The 26,658-nt window shown below is 40.1% G+C and overlaps 1 protein-coding gene across 3 annotated transcripts in view; it reads right to left on the bottom strand.

Annotated features, from left to right (window-relative positions):
• Positions 1 to 26,658, bottom strand: part of GABRG1 (gamma-aminobutyric acid type A receptor subunit gamma1) — a 75,276-nt gene that overhangs the window by 22,225 nt on the left and 26,393 nt on the right. For all 3 annotated transcript variants that reach the window (XM_043544409.1, XM_007069343.3, XM_043544408.1), the window contains exons 3-5: positions 20,016 to 20,083; positions 4,801 to 5,021; positions 1,843 to 1,925 (exon numbers count right to left, since the gene is read on the bottom strand). In XM_043544409.1, the coding sequence (XP_043400344.1) occupies positions 1,843 to 1,925; positions 4,801 to 5,021; positions 20,016 to 20,083 (372 nt within the window). The remainder of the gene's footprint in view (positions 1 to 1,842; positions 1,926 to 4,800; positions 5,022 to 20,015; positions 20,084 to 26,658) is intronic.

Below are 26,658 nucleotides of genomic sequence, written 5' to 3'. Positions count from 1 at the left end.
ATGGCCTGCCTAGATGAGATGATGGTATACAGTTGGGACTGGCCCACCCACCTCCAGAGCCTAGCAGCTGTCTTTCAAGCCCTACAGGAAGCCCATTTAACAGCAAACCCAAAGAACTGCAAAGTGGGGAAAGGAAAAAAATATTTTTTTCCATCTAGTAGGGAACAAGAAGGTACGATGCCTAGTTGACAAAGTTGAGGCCCTAACAAACACCCCCAAACAAAGAATCAAAAAGCAGGTCTGGGCCTTCCTAGACCTAACAGAGTATTATAGAAGATTTGTGCCCAACTTTGCCCTATTAACTGCATCGCTTACCAACCTGGTTTTAAAAAAGTCAGCCCCTGGACAAGTCACAGGGTCCCCCCAGCGTGATCAAGCATTTCGGAAAATTCTCGGCAGATTCTCTGCAACAAGCCAGTGTTCCATAGCCCCGATTTCACTTGAGAATGCATCCTACAAACAGACGTCTTGCATTACACTGTAGGTGCAGTGCTACCCCAAAGTTTCCATGCAGAAGAGCACCCTGCCCTTTACATAAGTAGAAAACTCTTAGCCCAGGAAACCCAGTACTCTGTCCTTTGAGAAGGAATGCCTGGCCATACACTAGGCTGTAAAGGCACTGAGATATTATCTGTTTGTAACACCCTTTCCATGTGGCATTAAGATGGCTCCAAATCATAAAGGACTCAAATGCCCATGTGACAAGTTGGTACTTAGACTTTCAACTCTTTCAATTTAGAATAGAGTATTGGCCTAGGAAGGACCATTGGAATACAGGCTTGCTTTCAAGAACTGAAGAACACAGTAGGCCCTGTGGTAAGTGCCATGACAGGCCCACTCAAGGCAGGTGGTTATGTGAAGGTATCAGGGATAGTATTCCTCTGGGGGCAGAGGCCTGCAGCTGGATGATTAGCCCCACTCTCTGCATCTGAGAAAGGTCTGGAACTTAGTTAGCTGACCCTTATAAAAGAGGGCAGCAGGAAATGGAGGCAGGGATTGCAATACCCTCCAGAAAGCTGAGACCAGGGACAGTGCTTCCAGTGGACTGCTACTGGAGCTACTGCAGATATGATTTGCTCCAAATGGGCAGAAGGGATACTATGTGGAATCATTTATGGCTGAGGCTCTGAGCTTAGAGCAAGGAAACTTTGGTCACTGGAGTTACCGGTGCAAAGAACAGACTTGGGGAAGGGATGACTCAGCCTGCACAGACATTTGAGGGAAGAGTCTGCAAGGTTTTGTTTTTGTTTGTTAAGAAAGCTTAGATCAAACAACTAACCCTGCTGGAAACTGCTTCCATGAATTCCTTGAGAGTTTAGTTAGAATTAACCCAGGAAGTGAGTGACTCAGCAAGAGCCAAACTAGGTCTGGTAGGAGGAGGGCACTGTAAAACAGGCCTTAATCCTTTTATACAGTGGGCCTAGTTGTGGTGATTAAGTGTTACTTTGTTGTGACCTGATCCTGTAATTTTATACTGTCAAATATACTACATGTAGTCACTTAAACGCTGATAAATTTTGCAGATTATATATATTTCTTCCTCTCCTAAGATCTGATCCAAAGCCCCAAGAAGTCAATGAGCAGATGGCTGTTGACTCCAGTGGGCTTTGTATCAGGCCCCTAAGTGGTAGGATTATTTTTAACCTTTTAAAGTTGCAGTGAAATGAAGTGTAACATTCATTCAATTCAAGGGAAGACTAAGCAAACTATAAACAGCTAATTGTTTTCTGTTCTGCAAGAATTTAATGTGCAATCACGGACCTGCTGCTTTTCAGCCTATCAATCAACAGTGTCTGAATTTAAATAATAGAAAATAAAATTATGAAGTATTTTACCACCTACAGCTTGAAAACTCCAGAGGACAGGAATGCTCATCCATAGGAAAGTTATGAAGCTGAAGATAACATTCAGCATTAATTGTCAACCTAATTAGAAGAAAAAGTTTTATGAGTGAGGTTATGTTCAAGCACCTAGACCCTTTGTACTACATATTAGAGTACATGCAAGTTGTTTTGGCCAGTGAATGTGTATTAGGGATAGGCAACTGACCATGTACAAAAAGTATTCAATATCATTTCTAAAGAATGGTATCCATCACCAAATACTACTTGAAGACCCGTGTGTCTGGTCATGCTAGTTTGCATGACCAGTTATGCTACACACAAGGTATATCGAGTATGCCATTCTATTTTTGTGTCCTTTCAGCTCTTCACTAGTATGAGCTGATTAAAATAGGAGGAGCAGTTCTCCCCTCACTAACCAAAGAGGAGGGGGAGTTGTAGAAAAGTGCCACTTACCCAAGACTGGGAGAGCTCTCCACCAGCATAGCAGAGGAGCTGGAGCTGTGCTCCCTCCACAGCACGCTCTGGAAGTCTTAAACCACATGTTCTTTATGTGAAAGCCATTGATAGATGGTTATATATTAGACCACCTAATAACCTACTCTAATGGCTTCTCTTAAGGTGGGATTCAGAATCATTATGCCTGATGTCTAGATGTGCAATAGTGGAATTGTGTACATAGGGCCCCATCCTGCAGATCTTACTCATGTAGGTAGTTCCAATGAAACTAGTGGTACTAGAATATCAGGGTTGGAAGGGACCTCAGGAGGTCATCTAGTCCAGCCCCCTGCTCAAAGCAGGACCAATCCCCAATTTTTGCCCTGATCCCTAAATGGCCCCCTCAAGGATTGAACTCACAACCCTGGGTTTAGCAGGCCAATGCTCAAACCACTGAGCTATCCCTCCCCCCCAACAGAAGTAGAAAGATCAGACTCTTAAAGAGAAGATGCCCAGGAGTAATATTGTCAAGAAGATAAGTGCCCTAAATAACTCCAGAAAATAAGAGTTAGGCTGCTGAGTCATTTAGGGGCTTTTGAAAATTATACCTTACATCTATGCAGAAAACTTTCAAAGGCACAAGTTAGGCACGCAGCTCCCATTAACTTCCACTGGGAATTAGGCACCTAACTGCTATTTGTGCAATTAAATCTCCCCTTCTTTTTGATAGGAGTCAGGTAAACTGATTTCTGAGAGTAATACCATGCTTAAATATCCCTGTGTTTTTGGAGGGGTGCTGGGGGAGAAGCTGGCAAGCAAAATAGGACTGTGAAGTAAGTTGCTATTTTATATACACACTTCTTTGGGGCCTTTCTGGAAATCTGACCTGACCAGTTGAGACAGATGGTTAGACTTCAGGATGCAAGAAGGAAAGGACTTCTACCATGCTGCAGAAAACATACTATATTTCAATTTGAAAGTTTTGTATCCACCAGGTGATGGGGTTTTTTTTTGTTTGTTTGCTTTTTTTTAAGTAGCCAACTACAGTACATGCATTTATTCCCTGTGTTTTCTTTTCTGTTATTTGTTCTTTTTGGATAGTTAACCAATAAAACCAGCTTTTATTTAAGACAACCCAAATTAGGTTTGGGATCACAGATGGGTGTCTTGAAGAGATCAGCTGACCAATTTCAGGGGAGGCAGAAAATCAGCCTGCCTATGAAGTTGAGGGTGAAGAAGTACCAATCCTGCTCCATAAAGTGCCAAAAGGGAAGTGGTGAAGGCCAATAGGGGTATTGTAGCCAAATGGCGTGATGTGTTGTCAGATCCTGTTGTTGCTCCATCATTCGCTATCATATGAACTTTGCTTTTCTCCATTTACTTCCACTTTAGGCCAAATTCAGGCCATCTTTTTCCCTGATACAAATGTGTACATTGGACAGCACTGGGTTTTGCTGAAGGTTGATTATAGTTCCTGTCTCATACTCTAGCTTGGTGACATCACTCTCATCCACTGCTCGTGGACAGCTTACATGAGTGCTCTTCCCTAGGCCTTCTAAAAGAATATTAACCAGAAACAGCAGCAGCAAACCTGGAACTGCAATTGGACAGGCAGCAAGCTGGCTGGAAGACAGTAGAAGACATGGATCTGAGCAGGTTTGGTGGTGGTGCTCAAAAAAGCTAACAAACATTTTAAACATTAGCAGATGAACATAAAACTCTATACAGGAAATTCTGCAAAAGAGGATATACTCTTTAAAGAGGGCTCCATCAGAAGGCTCTATCAGAAAACTGCACTCTTCAAAATAAGACATTTTAAAAAATCAAGTTAACAGTGTCCTTTTAAATCATGTTAGATTATTTTTCCTTCTAAAGGGTTATTACAGGATACTTTCCTATACTGGCAAACAACTGTTTCCCATAATGGGCACTCCTACCCCATATATATAAATAAAGTATTTTTGACTAATATTTTAACTGAGTGCTTTCTTTTATTCAAATATAATTTTGTGCAAAATAGCTATAGGGGACAGTTAAGAGTTCAATTCAGTCCAGTAAGTCTGCTGTCCAGTGTACAGCTGGAATTGTGACACTTGAAGAGTTAAACACAAATTACGGTATTGGCTTGTCGCATTACATTAATCTTATTTATCTTTACTGTCTTCTTGTACCTAAATAAAACAAATCTGCCCCCTGCTCCTATTTAATTTCTTGTTGAGCAGTACATTACAACAGCATATATTTTATGTTCCACTTGACTAAGCCACAACTTATTCATCTCCACGTCTGTTTCTGAGCCTCTGAACTTTGAAACCAAAAGCGACCTGGAAGTTACTTCTTACTATAATTCTTTCAAAGTCCCATTCACAATATTAGTAATGATAATTCATTTATTTCTGCCAGTTGCAATTGTTATTAAAGTTGTAAAATCAATAGGTTTAATTGTAATGGATTGCAGAATATAACAATGAGTGAAAATATTAATGAAGAGCTCCTTTGCATCCAGTTCATGAGCCCTTACCTCAGAGTATACAATACTCGTCCATCACTCCAGATTCGAAGCAAACGATTTGGAGTTGTGATCCAATGAGCATCAGATTTTCTTGAGTTACGGAAGAAAGTGTCTGGAATCCAAATTTTTCCAACCATATTGCTATTAAGCATAAGCACTTTCATTGAGCTGTTAAACTTTAGGCGACTATCATACCAAGTCTGGGCAAAAATTATATCTATGGTGTATTCCTAGAAAAAGAGAAACCATATTTTTTTTTTATATTTACACACACACACACAAACAACCAAAGCCAATATGCCAAATATACTTTTTTAAAAGTTAAACTTAAGGTGAGCTCCTTCATTCTGCTATGGACTCCTTTGCACTGCTTGAGGAGTGTACAGCACTTCTAGCCTCTGATATAAAAGGAGTAACCGAGGAATGGGGGACATGACTGGAGCATCCCTAAATCAGTTGCCAGAACAGCCACTTGGGACCATAGGTACCTAAATGTGAGATAGAGCAGCCCCAAGGTTCACAATGCAGATAGAACTACTCTTTCACCAAGCATAACTTGGTTAGACCAGAGTTTGTAGGCCTGGTTGTTGTTGTTTTTTAAATTATCTTGACCATTTTGTGAAAAGTTTTCCCATGGGTAAAATGTGGTCATTTTTCAACATTTCCATGAATGTCTCATGACAAAAAATATGGAATTTGTCTACCAGTCAAGTTAAACACATTTTGAAAAATTCATGAACATGCAGCAAAGGAAACCTCACCATTTGCCATGTAAATTTTTATCATGAACTGCATAAGGAGTCGGGAGGAACAACTCCAGAAGTCCACAGTAGGAAGGAAATGTTGTTAAAGAAAACCACATATCCATTTTAGGCTGAAGGTAACATCTTATCTTGATGGAAAGCTAATTTCCCTAGTAGATATTTTATGTCCAGAACAGAAGAATGGTAATAAGAAACTAGGATTCTCATTAGACAATTCAGTCTGCATCTATATATGACAGTAATAACTGTACAGCATGGGAGGGGAGAAATTTTATGGCTGTGTTAGACTTGTTCTTCAGAAATCCCTCAGGGCTGCTCTGCACTTAAGACAAAGGAGCAACTTGACACCATCTCCTCTGAAGAGAGTTCTGTTACTGACACAGGACCATATTAGGCCCTTGAGACCCACGGGGAAGGGACCATCCATGCATGGAAGTGTCTGCAACAATGTTTCTTTCCCCATAGAGACCTTGCACAGGCTTTCAGTGTATTCAGGGTCTGCTCTGGGGAACAAGATGACTTGGAAGGCCAGGGTAGAGGTGTACCTTTCCACACAGCTCTCTATCCTTGTCCCAGGGACAGCTGTAGCCACGGGGAGTGTGACCGGAAGGGCTTTGGTCTCTTGTAGAGGTGCTAGTTTTGACATGGAGGGGAACAACACACCATTTCCTGGGGTGGGGGAATCACCACAGCTTTAACTTGGAGGGGCAATCTGCCCTATTATATAATATAAATTGTCTTGCATAGAATTCAATGCCATGAAAAAGGAAGGTATTATCAATTACAGTGGACTCCACTTATGTGTAGCGCTCAATTATTTGACCTGGGTCACTCAAATACTGCCTCTAAATGTTGGTCTCTTCAGAAAACAAGATACAATGTCAGTCATATAAAAGTAAAACTGACTGCAGAGGTACTAATGTCTTTGTTTTCTAAGAAATTAATATACCCAAAATATGTTCAGTTCAATGTGTTTCCAGCAACATAAAAATCAGCCAGATTTTACAAAAAAGAAAGAAAGGAAAGAAGGAAGAAGGAAACAATACTTGTTAAATAAAAACCTTGGGCCAGATCTTCAGTGGGTGTAAACTAGCCATAGTTTCACTGAAGTCAATAGAGCCATTGCCAATTGACACCAGCTAGAGATCTGCCCCCTCCTGTATCTAATAACATAAAACAAAAGATCAATAAGAGATGCTGCTGATTCACTGCCTCAGGAAAGTCACTGTCTTAGTTTTAGTTTCCCCCTCTGCAAAATGGGGATACTAATACTTGTTTCCCGGAAGGTTGTTAAGATTAAATTTAATGTTTGTGAAACACTCAGAGACAAAAGCAATGAGTGCCATAGAAAAGACTACAAGGAAATGAATGATTCAGTATTCAGTGCAGGTTTTGGATGGGGTACAGTAAATACGGCAGGGATCACTAATTGAATGATGATGATAAAAATATGGAGCAGCTGTCTCATTCCCTGAGCACTGTCCATCCTGTGCATTGAATGAAGCAGGGGGACAGGTGGAAAAATAGTATGTGATCATATAATTAAAGATTGTATCAGAATGCATGCAGGGAACAGAATTAACGTTGCATAGGCAGTCTTAATTCTGGCACTTCCTAATTTTCAAACGTTGCTTTTGCAACCTAGGGTGGAGGAAAAAGGCATATGATTGAATCATGACGTTTGGCACATATTGCTAATCCTACTCTTCAACTGCTGGCTGTTTTCTTTGTTTAGCTGCCTATATAAAAAAGAAAAAGGTCACACTTCATTGACGGGAGAACTAGGGTTTGAAGGTCGTTTTGATTAAGTATGTTGTGGCAGATATGGCAATTTTCTAAAAAAACCCTTACTGAGTTAAATTTAAGTATCTTTGGAGTCCATTGTACCATATGCAAAGGTTATGTATGCCTGTGGACTGGGATTGTATGTAACCTCTCTGGGGTGAAGATGCTATGCAAACAGTTGGAAGTGATATGAACTTCAAAAGACTGTGTTTAATAATGGCGCAATGGCTTTCTGAGCTAAGGCTGTTGTAATCACAGAAAAACTCCTTTGTGGAGTTTGCAGGACTGACTGTGACCAGAGCCCTTGTTGGAGTCTGGATGTGATCTTTGGTAAGTTCAGTTGCATGTGTGTAGGTTCTTTTATTGTTTTTAATAGGATTTCTGTACAATGCTTTCACCTTAAGAATAAATTTGCTTGCTTATAAAGGACTTTGGGGCAACTTATAACTGCTGGCAATTATGCTGTTCATAGCCTTGAAGAGAAAGCAAAGTGCAGATGCTGGCTTGCTGTGGACATCACAACACAGTCAGGGAACTGTGCAGCCTGGAAAAAACCTTGTTGAGGAGGGAATGAAATGTGGGTCACTGCCCAAGAGAGGTGACTGCTGAGGAACCAGGAGCCTAGAGTCAGTGCTCTTGAGGGACCATGGAGGGGAATACAAGTGCAGTTGCCCTGAACTTTGATATATGTTTTCAGAAGTGCCTTGTTGGGGGAGAGATGACAAGGCAGGCAAACCAAGGAGAAGATTCCAGGGTGAGTGAGATGAATGGAAGAAAACACAGAAAAGAGAGGTAGGAAAAGAGCCCAGGGGGAAAACAAATATCAGCTGAATAATTGTAATATAACACACTTGGAACAAGTTAGGTCTATAACAGTTTAAAGATGTTATGTAACTGATACAGGGCAAGATAGTGACTTGCCCTTTTATGTCATGAATGGGAAAAAGGGAATAGAAGGACAGACCCACTCCCTCACCCTGTGAAGGGTTCTATGGGTCTACATGTGTGGAGAATGCCCTGCCCCTACTCTCTTCCCTCCATCTTGCCCCATAAGCCAACCTGCACAGCTGAGCTAGCATGAGGATGGCATAGCGGTAAAACTTACTGACCTTCTGAATCAAGATGGGGGAGACCAGGGAAGGAATTATTATCATCTGTATCACTGTTCTTTTCCTGGGTTGCTCCTGAGTGGAGTAGCTATATGGCCCCTTACATGGGGTGAAACAAGTCTCAGTCATATCCACAATCTTGTCAGAAATTGCAAAGACTTTAAACACAATTACAATTTGAAGTGTCTCTGTTTTCTGAAAAATCACTCTGTCAATAAGGCACTGTGGGGCTTTGCTTATTGTCCTTGAGTGATTTCCAGTTCAAAAATCATCAGTGTATAAGGAAAAAGGTGGGAGGGAGGAGACTGGGGGGCCTGTAACTGCTAATCATGCAGACTGACCTGGGATCATCTGGATCTAAGAGTCTAATTTATTTCCTGACAGCTATCATCACCAGCAGTTGTGGTTCCACAGGTCAAATTAGGCCATCGGTTATATTTGTGCAACCCGTTTGTCTTTAAATGTTGCCTTCAAAACAAAGCCTGACTCTCCATTTGCCTGTGCTTTGTGTAGTCAGCTACAGCAATTCAAAGTGGATGCAAAATGCTACCAAGTCAGAATGACAGGCAGCCTTTGGCACTCACTCTGCACTTGTGTAAATGATCACACAAAACACAGTGCAATGGAGAACTTCCCCACTGCCCTCAAGTGACTTCAATGGGCTGCACAAGTTTAATTGAAACTGAGTAAGTAATTCTTTTGAAGACACATAAGAAAAGAACAGGCACCAGCTCCCTCTCCTAGAGCTACCTCTGCAGCATTAACAGGAGTAAAAAGTTGTCACTAGGTGAGTGAAGTCAACAGATGATGTTTTCAATATACAACAGGAGCAGATCAGGAGAGTGAGAAGGTGGCATTTTAAATATTCACTTTTCACAGTAGAACTGCAAACAAGAAATATATCAAAGTAACATTACTGTCAAACCCACCAGAGCAGGAAAATTTCACACAGCCACAGAACACTTACCACCCCAATAAATTTAGGTTAAAAAGGAAGAAAAACTACTAGAAGATTTTGAAGGAAAACAGGGTTTCCAGCAAGGGAACCAAGCCAGCTACTTATATTATCTTACATTTTAGCTCTGAATACGAGTTCTAGACATAGTCGTATATTTGCTAACACCTTGCATGCAGCATTTATCACCGTTCAAATACAACTTAATGCATAAAATATAATACAACAAAATTAATAATCTGTTGCTGAATAGTTCACTGCTGTGCAACATTGGACCCAATTCTATGGATCCGTGAGAAAAGATGTCAGAGAGGGGGCCCTCCACATGCAACTCACTCCCTTTCTCTGCCACCTCCAAAGCATTCTTATCTTTCCTCATCTGCACGGAAAGACTGCTATTCGTGAGGATCCATAATACATTCTCTGGCTGCATTACTTTCCGACAGAGCCCCTCTGCACAGCTGACTGACACTTTCAAGAGGGTTTTGGGTTCAACAGCCAGTACTGAAGGCTGTGCTAAAGAGAGGTAGGAAGAGAAAGACCAGAGAAAGATCCTGCCTCTGGTGTTGGCTTTATATCTGCACTGATCTTAGTGGATTCATGAATTCTAGAAGATGAAACCGCTACCGATTTCATTCCCTGTTTCCTGAAGGACCTGTAATTTCTCTACAAGAGGGAGAAGTGTGGCTCCTAAAATTTGATGAATAAGTGTGGCAGTTCCTACGATCTAAATCAGACCCAACATCCTTCTAGCCCAGTATCCTGTCTGCAGTGCTGGCCACAACCAGATGATTGAAGGTCATAGTGTGTGTAGAAACTAATAGTTTACTTCTATACCACCCAGCAGAACAGTATTTTAGATTTATAATACAGTATACTCCTGTACTGCAGCATCTCTCTCCAGATGATTATTTAATCTCTCTTGTTTTGGTACAGAAAGTTAAATGTAACAATTCTATCACTTCTTCCATTAGTCTTTTATCAAACCTTTCAGTGCCACAATGTTAAAATAAAAATGGTTTACTGCTTTCTCTTTGAAATGAAACGAGTGATAAAATAGCCATGCACACTAAAACTGATTTAATCTATGGCCACAGCAAAATGTTTGTTCATTCACACTTAGCCTCAAATTATACCTAGAGTTCAATGACCATGACATATGTTAGCCATTTGATTAGACACTGAACTCTTTAGAACTCTGCTCTCCCATAACTTGAATAAAGAGCTAGCCTGCCTAATTATTTAAAGCTTACCTCAATTTTTCTCCATCTCTTTTCAGCTGTGGCACAAATATTATTCTCCAGCACTGTGACATAATTCAAAACGGAGAGAATAATGAATAGTGATGGATGACCATCAGACAGCCAGATTGTGAATGGTTGAGCAATTACTCAGCTGAGTAGTACCAATGAAAAAAATCAATCAATAATAAAAAGTAACTGCACTAAGAAAATCAGGAACAGTCACTACATGCTATTTAAATAAGACAACTCCTGAGATCTGTCACAATTTCAAACAGCAAATGAAAAAACATGCATAGTCAGCATTCAAGTACAGCTAGACACTTGACTTTTTGTTGGAAGGCCCTGAGAAAAGGAAACAGACCATGCTCTCTGATGTTCTACGTGGATGTAACTAATTCTGCAAAAGTTATCGCACAGGTTGTAAACCAGCTGTTGCATCTGGAACAACAACATCAATTCTAAGGCCTAACTACAATCATTGTGATGGAAACCATGTGTCATTCCAGCATGCTGAGGAGTACAGTGACTTCAAAGAGTAAGTAAAATCCAACAAAAAAGGAAACTGTTTGTTTCTTAATGTTTTTCTAGTAGTCTCATAACTGATTTTCTATTCCACAATACAAGGGTGTATTAAAGAGTAATGTGCAGCAAAGTGCGTCTGACATGCTAGTGGGGATCATAGAATCATAGAATCATAGAATATCAGGGTTGGAAGGGACCCCAGAAGGTCATCTAGTCCAACCCCCTGCTCAAAGCAGGACCAAGTCCCAGTTAAATCATCCCAGCCAGGGCTTTGTCAAGCCTGACCTTAAAAACCTGTAAGGAAGGAGATTCTACCACCTCCCTAGGTAACGCATTCCAGTGTTTCACCACCCTCTTAGTGAAAAAGTTTTTCCTAATATCCAATCTAAACCTCCCCCATTGCAACTTGAGACCATTACTCCTCGTTCTGTCATCTGCTACCATTGAGAACAGTCTAGAGCCATCCTCTTTGGAACCCCCTTTCAGGTAGTTGAAAGCAGCTATCAAATCCCCCCTCATTCTTCTCTTCTGCAGACTAAACAATCCCAGCTCCCTCAGCCTCTCCTCATAAGTCATGTGCTCTAGACCCCTAATCATTTTTGTTGCCCTTCGCTGGACTCTTTCCAATTTATCCACATCCTTCTTGTAGTGTGGGGCCCAAAACTGGACACAGTACTCCAGATGAGGCCTCACCAGTGTCGAATAGAGGGGAACGATCACGTCCCTCAATCTGCTCGCTATGCCCCTACTTATACATCCCAAAATGCCATTGGCCTTCTTGGCAACAAGGGCATACTGCTGACTCATATCCAGCTTCTCGTCTACTGTCACCCCTAGGTCCTTTTCCGCAGAACTGCTGCCTAGCCATTCGGTCCCTAGTCTGTAGCGGTGCATTGGATTCTTCCATCCTAAGTGCAGGACCCTGCACTTATCCTTATTGAACCTCATCAGATTTCTTTTGGCCCAAACCTCCAATTTGTCTAGGTCCTTCTGTATCCTATCCCTCCCCTCCAGCGTATCTACCACTCCTCCCAGTTTAGTATCATCCGCAAATTTGCTGAGAGTGCAATCCACACCATCCTCCAGATCATTTATGAAGATATTGAACAAAACCGGCCCCAGGACCGACCCCTGGGGCACTCCACTTGACACCGGCTGCCAACTAGACATGGAGCCATTGATCACTACCCGTTGAGCCCGACAATCTAGCCAGCTTTCTACCCACCTTATAGTGCATTCATCCAGCCCATACTTCCTTAACTTGCTGACAAGAATGCTGTGGGAGACCGTGTCAAAAGCTTTGCTAAAGTCAAGAAACAATACATCCACTGCTTTCCCTTCATCCACAGAACCAGTAATCTCATCATAAAAGGCGATTAGATTAGTCAGGCATGACCTTCCCTTGGTGAATCCATGCTGACTGTTCCTGATCACTTTCCTCTCCTCTAAGTGCTTCAGGATTGATTCTTTGAGGACCTGCTCCATGATTTTTCCAGGGACTGAGGTGAGGCTGACTGGCCTGTAGTTCCCAGGATCCTCCTTCTTCCCTTTTTTAAAGATGGGCACTACATTAGCCTTTTTCCAGTCATCCGGGACTTCCCCCGTTCGCCACGAGTTTTCAAAGATAATGGGATGTGCTAACTGGAGCGTATTTTATATGGAAAACAGGAAATTAAGAGTAAAAATGCCCTGATTCTTTATGGGACAAATACAAATGCAACCATATTTCCCTAAACCAAAAGTCCAAGAAATAGCATAAGACTTGCTTCAGCCAAAGTCTGAGATGAAGATTCAGCAAGGTCTGCAGTGCAGCTTGCTTCAAACAAGTTGCAGAGATGAAGAAGAAAACCCATTTGATTCATATCAGCTCAGTTCTGTCTAGAGGTCATTGCCCTCTTGGGTTGATTCTGGCTGAAGACTTAAACAGAAAGAAAGCGTTTTCAGCAAGAGATTTCCAGAAAAATAGAGGATTTTTTTTTTATTCTTCTTCAGGACAGTTAAAGAAAATATACTGGCATTCTGTCCTTATCAATAAGGAGAGATATTACTAAATTCCACAGACACAGTTTGGTGTGGGGATAAAAGGGTTAGGCAATCAAGGCAGTCAAATACAAAATAGTGAAAATATGTTCTAAGAGGCAGGAATGCATGGAATAAAGCTGTCAGCATTAGCTGTTTTATCACCAGCATACTGCCCCTGAGCACTTATTTTCTCTCTCTCTCTCTCTCTCACACACACACCCCCCTCTACCTGTATGTCAAACAAGGGCTTTTAAGCAAGATCGCCAGTATTAAAATATTTAGCAGACTTTCATTTATAGCTACTCTAACAAAAGTTCTAAAATGTGGCTGCTCTCTTTGGTGGGTTATTTTAAAGCCCCCTGTTTTTAAAACTATGGGAACTGTTTCAGGCTCAGCAATGGATTCATCAACAGCAGATACCCATGCCTGGGACTGAAGCTGAAATTAAATTATTTGTTTCAGCAAACACTTTTGGTTATTTCCTTAGGACCCGAAGGGCACATCTGGGAAGCCCAATGAGTTGCAATAGATTTTGACCTATAAATCTGACATTTTTGATATTGTGTTGATGGGGAGGAGAGGCAGCCGGGGCTTATAGGAACTTTATTGAACAGAACACAGTTTCATCAATGGCTGGAAACTTTAAACCAATCGGATCATTCCCATTAACAGATCTTACTATAGGCTGTCATGTGAACATATGCCAGGCTAATGGAAATAATACTGCAATGACATGTTTACAAGAGGTGTATAGGAAAAAGTCTGTGTGACTCCCTAAACTGTAATAATACAGCAGATAAATTCATATTCTTTGTTGTTACATCTGGTGTACATACTAATCTGGGTTATTACGAATGTGAAAAACAGACAAGTGGTTGTATAAATAAATAATAAGAGTTATTTTGATTCTTCTGTATAATTAGAGACTACTAATAAATATCATGCCAGTTAATTATTTGTCTACCTGAAATATTTATTAGGGTACTTACTGCAGTTATGGCACGTGAGAATTTGGATTTTATTTATTTGTTTTAAAACACACAGGAGTTCCCTTGCTGAACCTCTGACTTCTTGAGTTACACCCACTATAATGTAACTAGAGAGACTCAAGCAGCCCAATCATCCATAATTGAGCAGAAGGCACAAAGATGTGGGTGCAAATTTTAAGGGAACAAATTGCACAAATTCAATTATGCTGTAAAATCTCAAAAATGCTTCAAAATTCATTCTGAACTAACCTCTATTAAAATGAGATTTGATCTATGATGTACAGAGATATTTATTGATACTTCAAAAAAATGAAACCTCAATAAATTATTTTATGCCAAACCAACAAAAAAGCAAAAAAACCAAAACTGTTTGAACTAAAATGTCACTGATGCACTTTCCACAGCACCTAAAACAAAACATGGTAATAAGAACGTATAAGACTCAACCAAAAGTAATAAGCAAAGAAAAAGAAATCAAAATATAGTGTACTCACTGTAAGCATCTATGGTGAACAAATGCAACTGCAATGAGAAATCACTACTTCTTGACCAGTGTAGTATGTGTACATGATGGCATAAACACAGGCTTTCTTCTAAGGATCTCAAAGTGTATGTTAAATGTTAGTTAGGCAAGATGAACTGTAAAGTAACTATTGCATGATAGTGTGAAAACTTAATAGAGAGAAATTAAGTTTGGTACAATGATTCTCACAGTTGGAACACAACATCACAAGGCAATATTTGCACAGGAAGGCTAGGGAGTAGTCATAATGCACAGGGGTATTTTTGATATATTTCTGTCTAATTGACAATGTAGGGGATAGCTCAGAAAGTATTACAAATGGTACAAGAAATTAAAAATAGTGAATCTGTCCTACAGATCACCAGAGAGAGGGGCTGATCTGAAATCACAAAAAATTACCACAGTGCAGCCAAGTAGCCTGTCTGTGTGGGGAGCAAGTTGGATAGAAGAAGGAGAGAGGAGTGAAGGCTATGAAGAGGGCCATATGGTATTGTATAGCATTAGCAGAATTTGATACTTATGCGCAACAGCAGATATTAGAACATGGTTAAGAAAAGGCAGAAGGATGAGAATTGGAAACTCATCGTGTGATCTGGGCCTAAGTTCTATGCTGCTAGAACCTGTGCCTCAGCAGAATTTACTGCTGTAACCAGGGCATTGGTCATTCAAAATGCTCTTAGCCATATCTTGTGTGGCTACTGTATGATGCCAAAGACTAGACAGAATTGTACCAGTACTGTACATGGAAAATATTTACTCAAGCACCTGGTGTCTGTAGATACTCACAGCCCATATGGTGTCTGAAAACACCTTTTAGGTACAAGAGAATGATTATCATGTCCACACCATTTAAAATTTATGTAGAACTTTAGTAAATTAAATCCTGGAAGCCAACATCTACAAAATGGTGCAATCAAAGACAAATTCTACCAAATATCTCACATACACTTAAGCCTCTTTTTTCATGCAAGTATAAGTGTGTTCATCAGGTAGCACTGGGGGACGAAGGCTAAAATCAGAGAGGTAATTGGTTTCCTCTTCATAATTCTTCTTTCAAACTAGTTCAGAAACAGAGGATCATAGAATCATAGAATCATAGAATATCAGGGTTGGAAGGGACCCCAGAAGGTCATCTAGTCCAACCCCCTGCTCAAAGCAGGACCAAGTCCCAGGATCATGTGACATAACACTTCAGTGTTATATTCTGTTACAAAGAAGCTGTTTCTGACTATATTGTGTTGTACGAGCAGACTAAATAATAGAAGGACACCACAAGTTTCTAAAATAAGTTAATTATAAATATTGTCATGAATTATGCCTTCCAATTTTGGTGGTTTTACAATAATGTTTTTAAAATATTACAACCCCGCACCCCTGCCATCCCCCTTTTGCTTTGCAGAGTAGACTAATTGCTTATACAGTGGAAACAATGAAACTGATGATATACAAACTGTTGTCAAAATGTACAGACTAGAAAAGAGACAAAAGTTAGTTTGCTTTAATCTCTTTAGGGTAGTAATATAATGTGTTACATGTAACAATACATGTATATATGGAAGAGGTGCAATTTCGTCATTTGTGTGATCTTTACATCTGTGTACCACTAAGTTACAGAAGGTTTTGAAAAATTGTCCAATTTTATTGAATTCACATATTTTACACCACTGAGCACAACCGGCATGCTACATGCAGTGCAGCTTGGTGTTTCTGGTGGTCAATGATCAGCCCATTTTCCTGGGCGCTAAATACCAAAAGCTCTTTAATAGGCTTTAGAAGATAAGGTACTACCATCCTTTTTCAGCAGCTATAACAACATCTTATCAATTCAAATATGGATTGTACACTTCAAAGCTACAAAGTATTTTTTTTAGAAAGCATCCTCCAAACATCGATCTAACTGCAGCATATTAGCCCCCAAACCTGGAGATTTACTGGCTGAAAAAGCTGTAGAATTTTGGGTGTTTAACTTGAAATAAGTAATTGAAAGAGAAATCTGCCTCCCCGGTAACTCCTTCCTAACAGAAGTGAAGTCTGCCACTCACGGCATAGCAGAGGCTGACAAAAAAAGCCAACAGATGCCCTGAGAGTACAGAGTGGAGCCTTGTCTTCAACCCAGCACCTTAGAGTCTTCCTTCACATTGAAATCAACCTAGCCCAGGAGCAGAGATATCCTCTTTATCTAATCATGGCCTGGTGTATGGAATGACGATGAATGAGATGTTTGAGTAAGGAGATGGAGAATGGAGAAACTAAGAGAGGGAAACTAAGCATTTTATTGGTTTCAGGATAGAAGGAAAGAGAGAAAAGGAGGCATGAAAGAAGAACAGTGGCAGATAAAGAGAGAGAAAAGGTAGTAACAGCTAAAAAAAATCAAGATCGTTATATTTTGTTTTATTTACACCAGATAAAACATTATGGGAGACATTACAGCAACTCAGATAAAGTTGTGTAAATATACTTGCAATGTAATGTCCCTGGGTGGGTCATTGGCAGCGGGGATCAAACCTATGACCTTTGGACCTGAAAAATTGAGCCTCTGTTGTCTGCACTGAAAGAGCCACCTCTCTTAGGTAAAGTTATAGCAGGCTTATCAACCTCAGCCACCAATGGAGAGAGACAAAGCACCACAGAATAGATGTGGGTTACATACTTGTGAAACAGTATTGCCCGCTGTCAGGTTGCTAACACAGTCCTCTGCATTTTCCCAGTTTTATACTTTTTATTATAACAACGTATGTTCCCCCTCCCCCCCCCTTTTTTTTTTTTTACAACTGCACATTTTTAGATGTATATTTCTCTATTTCACTGAGGATGTAAAAGTTTGATTGAATTATATATTTATGTAAAGTTATGCAAGAAACCCAAAAGACAAAGGCTTATGGATGATCAATAAACCAGGCCTCATGAGAGAAAATAAAGCCAGTAATAAACTTCCACACTGTACTTATTTGCTCATATTTGAAGCTCTTAATGTAATTTTCAAAGTAATATATCTTTAGCACCCAATGCTCCACTTATGACTAAGTGATATGCAAAGAAAGCGAAATATTTTATTGAAAAAGATTCTTACCTGTAAAATATCACCAGTTTGGAAAATGAAAGGTTTTGAAATTAAATGACCTTTATTTGGCATAAGTATCTGAATTCTAGCAAAATCACCTTCCCTAATAAATGTGCAACACTTGATAGGAAAGAGAATTCTATGAATATTTCCAGGAACTAATTGAATATGAAACACTGGTGTTAAGAACAGGATGTGGAATTTGATGCCTTACGGATGTCTTTCTAAACTTCTGGTTACAGTTCTTCCATATCTGTGATATTTAGTTCTCTCTTGATTTTAAAATGGGGAACAAAAGGGCTTTGATTTTTTTTGGTGGGGTGAGGGGTGGATTTGTCTGTCTCCAGCATCAGTAGTTTTTCCTTTCATAATAAGCTTTATTTTTTATGAAATGCATGATAACTGACGCAAAGCCATACACCATTAGTATATTTCAGAAACCAAAGAGGATGGTGATTTTAATGTATTTCATATAAATAAGTGAAGCTATAGTTGACATGGGCCAAATTGCAACACTCTCTCCACCTGTCTTTACACTGGTCAGCAGTTACTCACATGAACAGTTGCACTGACTTCAGTGGGAGTACTCTAGTTAGTAACTGCTCAACAGTACGAGTAAGAAGATCACAATCTGGGCCCAAAGTAGAAAAGGTACAACGTTAACACAGGCGATTTCTTCAGGGCCAGACTGTGATACCCTTACTCCACTAACTAGCACCTTACTCCACTAAGTAGCCCTACTGACTGCAGTGGGACTGCTCATGATGTGAAATAGTATTGAACTGGGAGCAAGCATCTATCACAATCTGGCCCAATAAGAGCACTGAAAGATGAACAAATACAGAATGGGGAGGAAGAGATATTAAAGACATGCAGTCTGAGGCTAGAAGGGACACCAGGCCATCTATTCTGACCTCCTGTGTATTACAGGCCACCAACACTACACCCAGCATCTGCACACTAAACCCAACAACTGAAATTAGATTGCTGTCCACTGATGCTGGTGTCTGATGGAAGAGGCTACTATTTGCTACACCCTTGGACAGGTGGCTGCTTAGCCACATATGCCGTTGCCACAGTGAACTGCTTCAGGGACTGCCAAGGGAAACTAGGTGTCAGGAGAGGAGGTGAAAGGAGGCCACAATAGGCAGACAGATGGGGTTGCAGAAGCTTGCTACAGGGAGGGTGGAGATCTGATAGCTTTCCACTAACCCATTGCTCCTCTGCTCTCCCCTCTCAGAGGCTTTTCACTTATTCTTTCCCATATAGCCCAGTCAGAGACAGTGACTCCCTGACAGTATCTGCAGTTCATGCCAGAGGCCTTGGGCTTGTAAGGCTGTTAGGGTAGAATGTATATCCTTGGCCATAGGTCATACCGTCTACTTTAGGTTTTTCTAAGACACCTATTACCTTGGTATGTAAGCAACGCATACATTTCCTGCTTTTTGAGAGCTTGTGTTTAGATAAAAAGAACAGGAGTACTTGTGGCACCTTCGAGACTAACAAATTTATTAGAGCATAAGCTTTCGTGGGCTACAGCCCACATCATCGAATGCATAGAATGGAACATATAGTAAGATATATATATATATATATATATATATATATATATATATACGGATAAGTTGGAAGTTACCATGCAAACCATGAGAGGCTAATTAGTTAAGATGCGCTATTATCAGCAAGAGAAAAAAACTTTTGTAGTGATAATCAAGTTGGCCCATTTAGACAGTTGACAAGAAGGTGTGAGGATACTTAACTTAAGGAGATAGATTCAATATGTGTAATGACCCAGCCACTCCCAGTCTCTATTCAAACCCAAGTTAATGGTATCTAGTTTGCATATTAATTCAAGCTCAGCAGTTTCTCGTTGGAGTCTGTTTTTGAAGCTTTTCTGTTGCAAAATTGCCACCCTTAAATCTTTTACTGAGTAGCCAGAGGAGTTGAAGTGTTCTCCTACTGGTTTTTGAATGTTATGGTTCCTGATGTCAGATTTGTGTCCATTTATTTGCACAGAGACTGTCCATTTTGGCCAATGTACATGGCAATTGCTGGCAAGTACAGAGAATCTTCAGCTTCTGTCATAATGGTATCATAATTCAATTTAAAAACATAATACAAATGTTCTTTAACACTACAGGGGCACACTATAATTGGATGAAAGTTAGAGGAGTTAAAGGCAATAATTTGAATAAAAGTGGTGGTATTTCTTATTTATCCAAACATATTTTTCAGTCAATCAAGACTTACCATATTGATTGGATCAACTGGGCCAATGCTGTTAACATAGACATCTGTTTCAATTACCGTAGTTCTCACTAAACAAAAGAGCAACCATAATAATTACATATGTAATCAACTCTATATACTGTATGCTGTTAATGTAACTTATTTATTAAAATAATAAAAGTGAACCCTTTATCAAATACAGAAGGAGTAGTCACTGCATAAGATTGGCTTTTGATCACTGTGCACAGAATCACATGGAACATAACTCCCTTTTTTCATTGTCATTAAATTACAGTCATCAAAATGAATCTTTGTTTCACACTGGAAAACGTACCTTTGTCTGATACGTTTCGTGACTATATGAAGCAGTGATGGGAAAAGGTCAGGTAGAGGAAGAAATTAAAAAGATTCATCCTCCAAAATAAAATTTGAATCATAAACAGAAAGAAGAAAATGTTTGGAAAAATCATGTGTAATTTGTCAATTCTTATTGAAGATGTGTAGGAAAAATAAACTGGCTTTTAGCCAGGTTTCTTCAACCTATGTAATTATATTCCAACGAAAGCATACCTGAAGATGCATTAATAATCCTGATCAACTAGATCAATATGTCACTTCACAGACAAAATTTAGAACTCTTAAAATATTTAACATTTAAATGACTTTCATTTCTTAATACAAAGAAGACAGTCTAAAGTGTTCAGCAAAAACTAGCTTCTTTCAAGAGATCATCTTCTAACAGAGGAAGGATAGAATTGCATTCAGTTTATTTGGATAGTTTCTTAAAATACCTGGCTATCTTATAAAGGTCTGCTGTTGTATAGGTGTCACAGGATATGCAGTAACTTCCCCCGGCTAATTTACAGGATGGGAATTTGAGAGTGAGAGAGGCCAGGACTCAGCAATAGAAATATTTGTTTTTAAAAACATTGTTACTATGAATTTTTGCTTTTTCCACCACATATTGCAGAGTAGGTGAAGATATACATGAAGGGAAAAGGACATGTCATGCAGCACCTCACAACAGGGCAGTGAGTGTTAAGAATTAAGGTCCTGTGGGCTCATTGTCCCTAGCCAAGAGGACTGGGCAGTATAAAAATGTGGTGGGAGTGGGCTGGAAGATTTTTAAAATGAAGCCCCTTTGTCCCTCTGCTGATTTATGGGGGGAAAGGAGGAAGAGCCACAAGGAAAGTATTTAATATAGAATTCATTTTTCCACTTTCTCATTGATCCAAGAGGAGTTCTATTTTCTCAGTTCCAAAGAACATTTAAGGTCATGTGACATGGCTGTATGGAGGTGATGAAGGGTTGCTGAGATACTGCGGGCACACTTGTGGTCTCTAGAATGGGCCTCTCCTAGTTTGAGAGAGATCCATGAGATCACTAATTGTTCCTCAGCCTCAAGGGCCTCGTGTGAGGTGCCACATGGTTCCATCTGCCTACCTCCTCCAGTTCAACGTGTTCAGGATGCTGTTAAATGGGCCAGGAGACATGAGGTGAAATCCTGGCTCCGCTGAAATAATTGGCAAAGATCCCATTTCAGCGGATCCAGCAAAATAGATAACCTAATCTCAGAATGAGATCAGAGTTTAGATGACATCAGGATGCAGGGTGCCCAATTCAGACAAGACAGAAGTAAAGTTGGCAGGCTAGGGAAAACATCTACAAAGAATCTAAATCATCTAAGAATTAGTGAACACTGTAATAGCTTCTGACTGGGGGAGTATGGCCCCCTTTCATACTGCAGGTTTGCATTTTGAGGGTCCTTGTGAATCTCATGTTGCTCATGCATGGACATTTAGTAGCTGGACCCTGTGTCTACGAGTGTCACTTTTTCTTTTGGATCTAGGCAGTGCCTGTATAGAACAGGTGAAAAATAGGGGTGGAGGGAACAGGGACAGGGGCGGTGGGGATGAAAACAGTGAACATTTTTACTTTTTCTCTTGTATTTCACATTGGAAATTCTGAAAATATCAACCATCTCAATCCATGTTTTTGTCACTTTGAGAACGGACCATACAGGGTGTGATGTTGCACTCCATATGTTTTATGGAAATATGCTTATGGTTGTGAATATGAGGTAACTGCAATTTGCTTTATGCAAAAGGTCTCTTGTAACGTACCATAACAAAGGTTATAACCTACTGAATATATTCCTCCTATTTGTATGCATGTATCATTCTTGTATCTGAAGCTAGAAATACAAAGTATAACACTGAGGTCCTATTGTAATTATGCAACGTGTGGGCCATTAGTGGTGGCTCAGAATCTTGATGGCTCCCATTGACTAGGACAATTCATTGTAAAAGGTTTATTAACCTGCAAACCTTCCTGTGTTCATGTGAGCCAGTCCAGGAAGAATGGAGACTAGGGATCTTACAGTGACATGTGACCATGTCACAAGATACTGGAATCCATCTTAATCCTTGTATTTTTCCATTGATGAGACAGGGTTGGGGACAAGCACAGACAAAAGATTCCCGCCTTGTGCCAAAGCTATAAAAGGAGGTGGAGCAGGACAAAGGGGGCTGCCAGTCATGAGAAAACCCCTGGTTACCAAGGACTGTACCAGGATGAAGGATTGGGCCCAGACTAGGAAGGAGTCTAGTCTGTGAAAAAAGCTTACTAGAACATCTCTGAGGGTGAGATATTACTTGTAATCAGTTTCTTAATGTATTAGGCTTAGACTTGCGTGTTTTGTTTCATTTTGCTTTGTGACTTACTTTGTTCTGGCTGTTATTACTTGAAATCACTTAAATCCTACTTTTTATACTTAATAAAATCACTTTTGTTTATCAATAAACCCAGAGTAAGTGATTAATACCACGGGGAGCAAACAGCTGTGTATCTCTCTCTATCAGTGTTATAAAGGGTGGACAATTTATGAGTTTACCTTGTGTAAGCTTTATACAAAGTAAAATGGATGTATTTGGGGTTTGGATCCCATTGGGAACTAGATGACTTGCTGTGCAGTTTTCAGTTAAGTCTGAAACTTTGGGGGCTTAGACCAGACCCTAGGTCTGTGTTGCAGCAGGCTAGTGTGTCTGGCTCAACAAGACAGGATTCTGGAAGTCCCAAGTTGGCAGGGAAAATGGGCTCAGAGGTAATTCCAGCACATCAGGTGACAGTCACAAGGGGGTCTCTGTGACCAAACCCATCACACATGGGACTAAGGATGGAACAACATGGATCACTGTAAACTCAGGAGGGCCAAATGAACCTAAAAACCGCCTGAAACAAGCAAACAAAAAGCGAGGCAAGGCATTACCGCACTTGCATTTTATTGATTTCCTAATTTATACAGATTAATAATAAAAACCTTCCACAAAGTAATGTCTGTATGTAATTTGGATTTATACAACCTTGTTTCCATCTAGAAGCCAGCAGTATTATGTTAAGAACAAAATATGGTTTTAGAATGGCATCTTTATGCTCTAGGCATTTCAAAGTACAAACAACAAAGTTAGTAATAATGAACGTATAAATAAAGTGGTTATTAAGCAGTCAGCACAGCTCATGAATATTGGAATGAGAGGGACAGAGAAAGACTGGCTACACAATGGTGTTTTCTCTTATTAAATTTCAAAATTATCATAGGATTCTCAACTTTCATCTGGACAGTCACCAGAAATAGGCAGAAAAGGGAATCCAGTGTCTCCTTGAAAGGATTCTGCTTTTAACAGTACAGCACTCCCCCTTGTTCTCAAATGCTGAAATGCTGTGTCAACATCAGGAAGAGACCAAATCCTGCTCTGGTATTTGAACCCCTGAGCTTCAGGCTCAGAGACAAAAATGTTGCTACTATAAATAAGTCAAATTAATTCAACAGCAAACATTCTTCTGTGGGATATTATTACCTTGAAAGTTAAGGATAATCCCAGTCAAGTAACTTTGTTCTGCAAGTCTTGAGACGTTGAAACCAACACCAGATTTTATCAACATAATTGAAGTGGAATATCGGATGAGTGCATTAATGACTGATTTTGTTTCTTTCTCTGTTAAATGTCTACTGCATTTTAATAAGCAGCAGGACAGAAGTTGAAGGTGTAGTCTGTATTTCTTTGTATGGGTCAAATTTTGAGGCCAATGAAGCACGGGGCTACAAGTTTTCCTGGTTCTGGAGAGAAGTAACAGAGGAAACAGTGTGATAACCTATGCTTTATTCAGGGACAAAAGTCTGTGGAGAAAAAAGATTCTCAGAAACAGAAAGGCAATGTGGCTAATGAATAAGGCACACTGGCATGGGAGTCTGGAAACCTAGATTCCAATTCTGGCCCTACTAGTGACCTTGGACAAATCATTTCACCTTTTTGTGCCTCTGTTTTCCTTCTTGGACTTTGTCTCATCTATTTAGACCAGTAGTTTTCAACCTGTGATCCACAGACCTCTGGGGGGGCCGCAGACTATAGCTAAGATTTCCAAAGGGTTCTGCACCCCCCATTTGAAATATTTTAGGGGTCCACAAATGAAAAAAGGTTGAAAACCACTGATTTGGAGTGTAAACTCTTCAGAGCAAGATCACCTCTTTCTGTGTGTTTGTACAAAGTCAGGAACAAAGAAGCCTTGATCCATAAGAACAAAAGAATGGCTATACTGGGTCAGACCAAAGGTCCATCTAGCCCAGTATCCTGTCTTCCAACAGTGGCCAGCGAGATGTGCCCCAGAGGGAATGAACAGAACAGGTAGTCATCAAGTGATCCATCCCCTGTCACCCAGCTTCTGACAAACAGAGGCTAGGGACACAATCCCTGTCCATCCTGGCTAATCGCTATTGATGGACCTATCCTTCATGAATTTACCTAGTTCTTTTGTGAACCCTTTTATAGTCTTGGCCTTCACAACATCCTCTGCTAAAGAGTTCCATAGGCTGCGATGTGCTGCTATTAATTTCATTTGGTGACCCCTAGTTCTTGTGTTACGAGAAGCAGTAAATAACACTTCCCTATTACTTTCTACATTTCTGATTTTATAGACCTCTATCATATCCCCTTTTAGTAATCTCTTTTCCAAGCTGAAAAGTCACAATCTTATTAATCTTTCCTCATACAGAAGCTGTTCCATACCCCTAATCATTTTGTTGTCTTTTTCTGAACCTTTTCCAATCCCAATATCTCTTTTTTTTTGAGATGGGGTGACCATATCTGCATACAGTAGTCAAAATTTATATAGAAGCAATATGATATTTTCTGTATAATTATCTATCCCTTTCTTAATGATTCCCAACATTCTGTTTGCTTTTTTGACTGCGGCTGCAGCGTTGAGTGGATGTTTTCAGAGAACTATCCACAAAGACTCCAAGATCTCCTCCTTGAGTGGCAACAGTTAATTTAGACCCCATCATTTTATATGTATAATTGGGATTATGTTTTCCAATGTGCATTACTTTGCATTTATCAACATTGAATTTCATCTGCCATTTTGTTGCCCAGTCACCCAGTTTTGTGAGATCATTTTGTAGCTCTTCGCAGTCTGCCTGGGACTTAATTATCTAGAGTAGTTTTGTATCATCTGCAAATTTTGCCATCTCACTTTTTCCCCCTTTTTCCAGATCATTTATGAATATGTTGAATAGGACTGGTCCCAGTACAGACGTTTGGGGGACACCACTATTTACCTCTCTCCATTGTGAAAACTGACCATTTATTCCTACCCTTTGTTCCCTGTCTTTTAACCAGTTACCAATCTATGAGAGCACCTTCCCTCTTATCCCATGACAGCTTACTTTGCTTAAGAGACTTTGATGAGGGACCTTGTCAAATACTTTCTGAAAATCTAAGTACACTATATCCATTAGATTCCCCTTGTCCACATGCTTGTTGACCCCCTCAAAGAATTCTAGTAGATTGGTGAGGCATGATTTCCCTTTACAAAAACCACGTTGTCTCTTCCCCAACAAATTATGTTCACCTATGTGTCTGACAATTTTGTTCTTTACTATAGTTTCAACCAGTTTGCCCGATACTGAAGTCAGGCTTACCAACCTGTAATTGCTGGGATCATCTCTGGAGCCCTTTTTAAAAATTGGCATCACATTAGCTATCCTCCAGACATTTGGTACAGAAGCTGATTTAAAAGATGTTTATCCCCCCCGGCTGTTCCTCAGACGTTCTTGTCAGCTGCTGGAAATGGCCCACCTTGATTATCACTACAAAAGGTTCCCCCCCACCCCCGCTCTCCTACTGGTAATAGCTCACCTTACCTGATCACTCTCCTTACAGTGTGTATGGTAACACCCATTGTTTCATGTTATCTGTGTATATAAATCTCCCCACTGTATTTTCCACTGAATGCATCCGATGAAGTGAGCTGTAGCTCACAAAAGCTTATGCTCAAATAAATTTGTTAGTCTCTAAGATGCCATAAGTCCTCCTTTTCTTTTTGCAGACTACAGTTAGTAGTTCTGCAATTTCACATTTGAGTTCCTTCAGAACTCTTGGGTGAATACCATCTGGACCTGATGACTTATTACTGTTTATCAATTGGTTCCCAAACCTCCTCTAATGACACCTCAATCTGAGACAGTTCCTAGATTTGTATTTAAGAAGAATGGCTCACATCCTCATCCATTAAGACTGATGCAAAGAATTCATTTATTTTCTCTGCAATGGCCTTATCGTCCCTGAGTGCTCCTTTAGCATATCGATCATCCAGTGGCCCCACTGGT

The sequence above is a fragment of the Chelonia mydas genome, chromosome 4 (genome assembly GCF_015237465.2).
Source record: "Chelonia mydas isolate rCheMyd1 chromosome 4, rCheMyd1.pri.v2, whole genome shotgun sequence".
Taxonomy (NCBI): Eukaryota; Metazoa; Chordata; order Testudines; family Cheloniidae; genus Chelonia; species Chelonia mydas.
The sequence above is the reverse complement of the archived record's forward strand: the minus strand, read 5'-3'. Positions and strand labels throughout refer to the sequence as shown.